The sequence below is a fragment of the Acanthopagrus latus genome, chromosome 2 (assembly GCF_904848185.1).
Source record: "Acanthopagrus latus isolate v.2019 chromosome 2, fAcaLat1.1, whole genome shotgun sequence".
Lineage (NCBI taxonomy): Eukaryota > Metazoa > Chordata > Actinopteri > Spariformes > Sparidae > Acanthopagrus > Acanthopagrus latus.
This window is the reverse complement of record NC_051040.1, coordinates 16,938,343-16,947,146: the sequence shown is the minus strand read 5'-3', so window position 1 is coordinate 16,947,146 and position 8,804 is coordinate 16,938,343. Positions and strand designations below refer to the sequence as shown.

The following is an 8,804-nucleotide window of genomic DNA, read 5'->3' as shown; positions in this document are numbered from 1 at the left end:
AGTTGGAAGGGTGAGACTTGCTGCCCATGGCACCAACTGAGGCGAGGAATGGTGGAGGAAAGAGACACATCAGAGAGGTAAAATTCAGAGGAAAGTTTTATTTATTTGTATTTAATTTTACTTCCTGCCAAGGCACATGGTGGCTATATGATTATAACAGACCTGTCTAAAAAAGAAGGACATATAACGTTAACTGCATATCACATCAGAGTAATATCAGAGGTGGAAAGGAACTTAATTTTGAGGTACTCTAGCAGCCTCTCTCAGTTCTGCTACATAATACTTCAACTCTACCACAATATGAGTACTGTATTTTCTTTTACTCTACTACATTTATCAATCATTTAGGTTACGTTCAGCAGTACAGGAAAGCAACAAAGGTTTTCTGCTACTTCTACTCCACCACATGTTGTAGACAAATATTGTACTTTTTTACTACTCACTACTTTTATTTGATAATTGAAGTTACAAGTTACTCTGCAGATTGCCTGCTGCATCAGAGCTAAAGTAGCACATTTTTTAAATAACCTCCTTTGTTCGTAATCGGATAAGAAAACAAAAAAATGATAAAATTCAGAATATTGGATCCAATAATTGGTTGAAGAATAGTATACAGTATATACATACATGCAAATATGCATGATTTACTTTTACTTTTTATACTTCAGAGCTTTAAGTACCAGATAATGACTTAATGATTACATTTAATATCAGATAATTGAATAATTTTATAAACAAGTATGGATGACTTTCTCTTCTACCAAAGTAATGTTTTAACATCTTTTCTTTACTTTTACTCAAGTATAACTTCTGGGTACTCATTGCTTTGCAGATGATTAATATGATATTAATAAGCAGATACATGATGTTTCTTTATTACAGACTTCAATAAAAGCTTTATTGACCCATCACACACTCGTCTATAAAAACATCAAAATGAGCTCTAACTGAGAAACAGCAGCATTAAAGTGATTTACACATCAGTGCATCAGTAATAAGAATATATTACTAATATTATAACCTGATAAAGTAATATTATATATTACTAATATTATTACAAATGATATATTGAATTCTCTTACTTTTTTATTCTGATATGGGCCATTTTGCATAATGAGTATATGCATGCCATGACATTGAAACAGTATTGCTACCCTGAGATAGTTCACTGAAGTTAAAGATTAGCGTACTTCTTTCACTGCATCATAAAACACATACACATGATAAAAAATATATGCACCTCCAAATGTAGTGGCACATGCACAATGTTCAGTAATTGAGCGAATGTTCTCAGTTCCATTCCATCACTGAATAAACAGCTTGCAGATAGTCTCCAGTCATGTTTTGTGTGTTGTCATGATTGCGTCGATGGCGCCATCGTGTGGTTGAAACACATCAAGACACTGAATCTAAACCATCCTGCTTTGAGTGAGTGCCGGCCTTAAGCTGATCGTCTCCCTCCCTGTCTCTTTCTTCCAGGTGGCCGAACCTGTCAGCACGCCCCCTGAGTCGTGCAGATGCAAGGGTGACCTCGAAAACATACTTGGCATTGTGGGTATTGTGGGCACATTTCTCAACCTGCTGGTTGTGGTGTTAGTGTACATCTACACACCTATATGACACGCCTGCACACACACCGGTCATGGATGGACATGAAGCTTGTTGGACGGTACAGACAGATGTAGAAATGGGAAATCATCTAATTGATAGATGAATGGAAAGGACAAGTAGAAGGATGAGACAACGTGCTTTGCACACAGAAGAGAGTTGAAGCACTACAGGGCACGAATACAAACATATCAGGCCTATTGTATCAGTAGCAGTCTATGATATTGTTAGTGTTGAGGTTAATTTACTGGTATTCAGTTTGATACAATCAAAGATGTAGTGGCAAAATATACACAATCACAGGAATTTATTTTCATACTCTTTGTTTTCTGTATGTATTTGTTTTCTTTTTTACATTGTGTTTTTTTTAAATAAATGTATATTTCTAACCGATTAATTTAAAGCGAGAATGTTCTTTCCAGTTGTTTCGAGTATCTTCACCTTTACCATCATTCAAAGCAACATCTGTGAAATAACCACCAGGGCAGTAGCACACACTTTTTTGGGGGGCTTCTTTAGCATTTATTCGATAAGACAGCTGAGTGACAGGAAATAGCTGAAAGGGTGATGGAAGACATGTTGTTAGTGCAGGAGCTGTCCACTCTACCAGGTGAGCTATCAGGGTGTCCCAGCACACACACATTTACAGACTCTTGACAAAAAAATGTTATATGACTGAGACAAATTAATTTCACAAAAGGCTGAAAAAAAAGGAACTGCCTCCTTGACCTGTCACAGAGGAGCATACAACACACAGCAAATGTTGTGACTTAAAAATAGTGAAACAGTGTACAGTGGTTTAAGAGGTTGTGTTGAGTTATATTAATATTTACAGCACATACACATTCCTATGTTAAATGTATCTCAAAACATGAAATGATAGAAGCAGTCTTTTCCTAGAATCCTACTCTTTTGCAGAAATATCCCCGAAGCTTTACACACAGGACAAAGAATCCTCATAGATAAATAAATACATATTGTGTGACTGTTAAATATACATGTCTGTTCATTTGTGAAGGCACTGCTTGTAAACAATGAAGTAAAGCCAACATGCTGTTCTTTCCAGCTTGAATCCTACTCTAAAGTTCAGAGAAAATACATCCATCCATAACATATATTTAAAAACATATACTGGTTTGTTTCTTTAAGGTACAGGGGCAGTGTTATTATTTGGATTATTGAGATTTATATCAGGCAGAATCTGACAGCTGGTGATGATGTCGATCTTCTCGGACACGGCCTTCAGGTCGTCAAGGATTAATCGGATGCTGTGCGAGGCGTTGATGATGGCGCTCTGCGAAGCGTTCAGCTGAGCTGTCGCACTTTGCACCTTTCGCACAAACAGTCAGAGTCAAACAACCACAGCATCCAAACTACTGAAAGAGGGAACGCTGCTCACATTCAATTAGCTGTTACAAGATACTTATCACAGGATTGTTGTTAATTCTGGCCTACTGTATTAACTATTTCTATTACTCAAAATGATCTAGGTAGTGTAGTAGGAGGCACATATCCTTAGATTTCTATCTCTAAATAGCTACCATATATCAGTTTCACGTACATATCTTACATTTTATAGGTTTTTGTTTCAAAATACTCTCAATTCTTGTTATCTACTCTCTGTTTTACACTTTTTAAAAAATCGATCCACACATCAACAATTCTTTTCTGACAGGAGCAACTGTAACATAACTCAATTACCTACCTCATGGATCAATACATTTTTTCTCTTTTCTACTTTTTCATGTGTCTGATTACTTTTGCTTTATTAAGCAGAAAGTTACAAATATTCTTAATCAGTGCAGTGGTCTTTGTAGTAAATATGATGTATAAAGGGCATCTGTGATATGAAGTGTCGTGCGTTAAGCATATCTGCGTACCTCTTTACTGGCACTGCCATAAACCTGCCGTACCGTCTGTCCCACGTCAGTATACAGCCGCATGTTAGACTCCTGCAGCTTCTGCTGTAAGAGGGTGTCACCTGGAAACAAAGTTACATACTGAAATGACTGAGATCCAAACTGCCTTCCTACAGTTCAGTGTGTGGACTCAAAGGTCCACTTACCTTTCATAATAGGTCCATTCATAATAAAATTGCCAATTTAGCTCAGGGTATTCTGTCACATATTCTTTAAAATATCGTGCAATTTTGTGTCCTCACCGTGTGACTTGTGTGTCGGGCTCGGCCGGTCCTCCACTACTGACTGTATATCAGGATGGTCCCTAACCACTATAAGTGGAGGCAGGTCTCTCCTTAGTATCTGAGTGCTCTCCTGGCTCACTGTAGAGGTTCGGTCTGCCTGCTCCTCTTCACCCTCACTGTCTGTTTCAGACGCCTCCCCAGGAACCTGAAGGCATCCAAAACCACAAACAAAGCACATTGCAGCTCCGTGATGACAGTAGAGATATAGACATTGTTTACTTATTATTAATTCACTTGCCATCACACACACACACACACACACACACACACACACACACACACACACACACACACAGGCAATGCCTGCAAGACAACCTTGGTTCCAGCTGTGGCAGTCTGGGGAGCAGGCATTGAGGTGATGTAGACCTCATCATCAGAGTCTGTCTCTGAGGCCTCGCCCTGCACCACTATCTGGTACCTGTTTGACATGACTGCACAAACACACGTACAGAGACACACAAAACGAAATGTCGTTAGCTACACAACAAATATGTGTTATTGCTGTATGTAAACAACCGGAAATGACACCGAAAACAAAATGTTGCCCCAATTCTGCTCTCAGTACAAGATAAATTAATATTTGCTTAAAGCTCAGTTTCTAAAAAATACAGTTAAAAAGGACAAACCTGTCAAACCTCCTCTGAGATGTCAAACACACAAGTCACATGAGCAATAAGGAACTAGCTTGTTGTCCCGCAACCCAATCCGATCAGACATATCCGGTCATGTGAGATGTGACGTCTCATAACGCGATTGGAAGAAACGCGTCATGTACACAAGAGCTCGTTTCATAATGAAATCGGCGTACGCCGGATGTGAACTTGTGCGTGATTTTCTAATGTGTTTCAGGCACCACTCGGGAACATGTGTTTTATTACTGGAGGAATCATTTTTTGCATGACATAAGTTTTTAAATGAACACATTTCCTGGCATTAACGGGAACTTTTCATGGTATTTAAGGGGGTTGACTTCTCGTAACTCCCCCTAAATGAGTCCTGAGGAGTACCCTGGCATTAATACCAAGTGCAACCAAGGAAGCTGACTCGTTTACGTCGTGTAGCCAACAGTCATTACAGGTACAGTAGCGTTAACGTTTTATTATTTCATATTAACTGCAATCTATGACATACACAACGTTACATGTATCATACCTTTTCCTCACTACCTCTCTTATGTCGAGATAAGAAAAAAATGTTTATCACCGCCCGGAGAACGTTGCTAGCAAACACTAGTTAGCTGCTAGCTGTTTAGCTAACGCTAAGCTACCTGCAACGCCGTTCTGTTTTGTGTTTTTGAGCACAGCTAGCTTGATAAAGTGAAACCTTTTCATTGTAACATTGTACTGGGTTATATTATCCCCTTTGTGTGTCTGTCAGGAATGGCAGACGAATCTCTGTTTGACTTTCTCCATATGGAGATCGTGTCTCATGTTTACAAGGAGCAGCAAGCCGGTAAAGGAGAGATGGACAACAAGGTGTGTTCAGTCAAGACATGAATCAATCAGTTGACACATAATATACACGAGAGATTTAACCATGAGTTACACTGTGGTCTGGATTCACCTTGCACCGTGATAATCACTGATTATATCTGATTATAACATGGCAGTCTCAGCATGACCATTTACAGGACAGCTCTTAAAAATAAACACACACAACGAATTGTTGCCCACTTACTAATTAAACCTCTTGAATGTCTTCACAGGACAGAGCTGTCTGTGTTTCTGTCCTTGAAAGTATGGGCTTCAGGGTGGGACAAGGACTCATTGAAAGGTAGGGAAAGCCCTCACACTGTATGTGCAGCAGTAAATGCTGTGTGACATGCATCCTGTTAAATGTTTGTTGTGCTCTCTCCAGGTTGACCCGGGACTCTCCCAGCTTCAAGGACGAGTTAGATGTAATGAAGTTTGTCTGTAAAGACTTCTGGACGAAGGTGTTCAGGAGGCAGGTTGACAACCTCAGAACAAACCACCAGGTACAATCAAAATATTGAGGGTGTGAACTAGCCAGGGTACAACGAAAAATGGAACACCACGCTTTGGGCCGGGTGTGTAGTGTTTAGGGGGCTCTTGGTCAGCTACAACTATATCTCCAGTCACTGACATTTCTGCTGACTGACTGGAGTGTATATGTTACAATAAATATATTAAAATATATATTTATAAATCACCTGTTACATGGTTATGCACATAAATCATGGAAGAAAAGGCTTGACTGTAAACCTGTTTTTCAGCGATTGATACTATACATTTGTTTATTCTCTACCATAGGGTACCTATGTTCTGCAGGACAACAAGTTTTCTCTGCTAACTCAACTATCGAATGGGAAACAGTACCTGGATCAGGCTCCTAAGGTGTGCATTATTTCTCCCGTTCTCTCTCACACACCATGATGTATTCTTAATGCCATGACATGGGAATCAACTAGAGGGAGGCCCTCAAGGCATTTCCCCCCCTTTTTTAATCAGAATCAATTGCATTGTTGCTACAATTAATTTCTCTGTGTGTATGTGTGTATTTCCTTTTAGTACCTTGCTTTTTCGTGCGGTGTGGTGAGAGGAGCGCTATCTAACCTAGGTATGGACAGCGTGGTGACAGCAGAGGTCTCTGTTATGCCGTCCTGTAAGTACACTCCGAATACCAATCTATTACAATTGTACACCAAAATTAGCACACGTTTTTTTTTTTTTTTAAACAGGCAAGCCCACTAGAATAGGTGATTGACAAAAGCCAGATGCTCGTATGTGTCAGTGGGTTTTTGTCCAATGTGAAAGGGTCACATGCTCATTGGCTGTCAATAATCGCACAATGTTTCTTTCCCATGCGTGGAGTCATACTGATTATGTGGTCAGTTAAGTCTGGATTTATTGGTCAGATTCATGAGGCATCCATGAGTAACATTTTCTTAAAAATGATGTCTCTATCAAGCTCTAAACAAGTGGTCACCTCTCCTATTCTTTGTTTTGCCAGGCAAGTTCCAGGTGGTGATCCAGAAGTTGTGACCTGACCCTTTTTGCTACCCTGATGGTGATGACCAGGGCCCTGTGGGGGTTCTGTTAATCCTAAAAGAGGACAGTACTCCCTGTCCAACCACAGAGACAATCAGACACCACCCTGATTTCTACAACTGGGTCAAACCGGACTAAGCCAGGTTCTGATGACAACCAGGTACGCCTGACAGATTGACAAGGTTTAGCTGGGGCTTACCTTTTACTTCTGGTACTCTGATACAGAACAAGATTTGTTGGATTCCTTTTTGTGTCTTGATGTTAACATTATTATTTTGGTTATTTTGGCTTTTGAGCGAAGTAATGAATGATGTTCTCAACTTATGTTTTCAGTAAATAAGTGGTGCCTGGCCCTGACTCACCCCACATGGCCAAGCTTGAAAAAAATTGAACTGTCAATGGCAATAATGTGAATGTAAAGTAAACACATGGTAATGTAAAATTATTTGTAATGTGTTGCAATTTTGAGTCTTCAAATTGAAAATACTGAGTGGTTACTTGGAAATAATTGCAAATCGTAAAGGAAATCAGCAGAATTTAGGATAAATGACATCATTTTAGTTGCTATCACAGATCTATGAAGCTCTTCTAGCCTCCATCTAAATAACAGCCAGAGAGCATTTAAAAATCACAACACCTGACACGTCAGATTCATTATTCAACACTTACTCTGCAGATTCGCTGAGTAGCTGTAACCAGCTCTTGGTGCTTTGCTCTGCCTCGTAGCAGATTGCTGTAGGAGCTGAGTGTTCAGTGTGTGCAGGTGGTCATTGGGTAAAGGAATAATATAATTCTTGGCTTTTCCACAGTTTAAAAGTGGAAAGACATTTTCTTGGTGAGCATCACTCAGTTTCTGTGAAGCGATGTCACATTTCAGAGTTGGCGATCATTTTTTTTAAACTAGGCTATTGTTTTTATGTGCCAACGTGTACATTTGTTGTCCTTTGTACAGCATTGATATGTAAACATATAGTACTAGGTTTACTTTGCAAGTCTGATCGAGGCATTTGAAATCTCTTTATGTGGATTTCTTTAAATGACGCCTTGGGTCTCCTCAAATATGAGCCGTATAACAGCTGAAAACACCAAGGCCATAAGTATGTGCTGTTTTATTTATTCCATACTGTCGACAGCGTATTGCCTCAAATTGGAATAATAATGTTGTGTCAAGAGCAGCACTAAAACAAGGCCAGCTGAACAAGAGACGCCAGCATAGTGACATTGTGATAAAGCAGTTCACCTCTCTGGTAGATATTGTTGCCTCTTTGTGCCACTAGAGGGACACAGAAAGCTGTCATTATTTTAATGTCTGTCACTTCATCAAGTGTTCCACCTTATTCAAAAGCCTATGTTGTTTTTGTTACTGATAGAACTAATATGTGACTACACAAAATGCATGCATACCCTCAGCAGTTTCCCCTCATCATAAGAAAACTTTAGTCATAGCTGTCTCATGTAAATTAAATGTTTCCTTTTTTCTTTTGTTGTTCTCCCTTTTACTTGAGAACACGTTTCGCTGTGTGCACTGGCCAACAGCTTGTCCACTTCCCATCACCCCTGCTTAAGTTATTAATATTTCTTTCAAGTTGTTGATCCATATCATGAGCTTGGTATTAAGAGGTTGTGCTGGATGTGAGTGTACTTCACTCCTGAGATACTCTGTATCAGTGTTTTGTCCCAGAAGGCTTAACTGTAAAGTCAAGAAAATCATAGGTTGGTTTTTACAAGACGCTTACCCAGGTTCAGTGAAATCCACCATCAGACCTGGCACAATATTTTTAGGTTAGTAACCCTCTGTATTTTCATCGTAGTTACATTTGGCACCACATTGACAGCATGGCGCTAGTTGATGTGTAATGGTTCCCACTCTGCTTTTATTTGTGTCTGTGCTCTAATAAAGTACCCCTGACTGTGTTCCAGTGTTCCACTGCCATCAGTGTAATAGTTTTACACAATAAAGGTTGTTACAGGTAACTTTATTCATA

General features: G+C 39.4%; 2 protein-coding genes across 3 annotated transcripts; one reads left to right on the top strand and one right to left on the bottom strand.

Annotated features, from left to right (window-relative positions):
* Positions 1-2,105: 2,105 nt before the first annotated feature.
* Positions 2,106-4,567, bottom strand: bloc1s3 (biogenesis of lysosomal organelles complex-1, subunit 3). Its single transcript, XM_037081028.1, has 5 exons — positions 4,438-4,567; positions 4,127-4,242; positions 3,770-3,956; positions 3,489-3,589; positions 2,106-2,938 (listed from the first exon to the last, which is right to left on the bottom strand). Exons 2-5 carry the CDS (start codon positions 4,238-4,240, stop codon positions 2,753-2,755), a joined length of 588 nt encoding a protein of 195 aa, XP_036936923.1. The 5' UTR covers positions 4,241-4,242; positions 4,438-4,567; the 3' UTR covers positions 2,106-2,752.
* A 159-nt stretch (positions 4,568-4,726) lies between these two features.
* Positions 4,727-8,804, top strand: trappc6bl (trafficking protein particle complex 6b-like). Of its 2 annotated transcripts, XR_005071772.1 has the most exons (8): positions 4,727-4,888; positions 5,189-5,286; positions 5,517-5,584; positions 5,669-5,786; positions 6,082-6,165; positions 6,340-6,433; positions 6,782-6,979; positions 7,153-8,804. XR_005071772.1 is itself a non-coding variant. In XM_037081042.1 (7 exons), exons 2-7 carry the CDS (start codon positions 5,191-5,193, stop codon positions 6,811-6,813), a joined length of 492 nt encoding a protein of 163 aa, XP_036936937.1. In that variant the 5' UTR covers positions 4,727-4,888; positions 5,189-5,190; the 3' UTR covers positions 6,814-8,804. The 2 variants fall into 2 exon arrangements, 1 of the variants encoding a protein (XP_036936937.1); XM_037081042.1 differs by having other exon boundaries at positions 6,782-8,804.

Coding starts and splice junctions, on each gene's coding strand:
- bloc1s3 (XM_037081028.1), bottom strand. CDS start 4,240: ATGTCAAACAGGTACCAGATAGTGGTGCAGGGCGAGGCCTCAGAGACA. Junction 3,957..4,126: donor CTGCCACAGCTGGAACCAAG/GTTGTCTTGCAG, acceptor GGATGCCTTCAG/GTTCCTGGGGAGGCGTCTGA. Junction 2,939..3,488: donor ATGGCAGTGCCAGTAAAGAG/GTACGCAGATAT, acceptor TTTGTGCGAAAG/GTGCAAAGTGCGACAGCTCA.
- trappc6bl (XM_037081042.1), top strand. CDS start 5,191: ATGGCAGACGAATCTCTGTTTGACTTTCTCCATATGGAGATCGTGTCT. Junction 5,585..5,668: donor GGACAAGGACTCATTGAAAG/GTAGGGAAAGCC, acceptor TGCTCTCTCCAG/GTTGACCCGGGACTCTCCCA. Junction 6,434..6,781: donor GGTCTCTGTTATGCCGTCCT/GTAAGTACACTC, acceptor TTGTTTTGCCAG/GCAAGTTCCAGGTGGTGATC.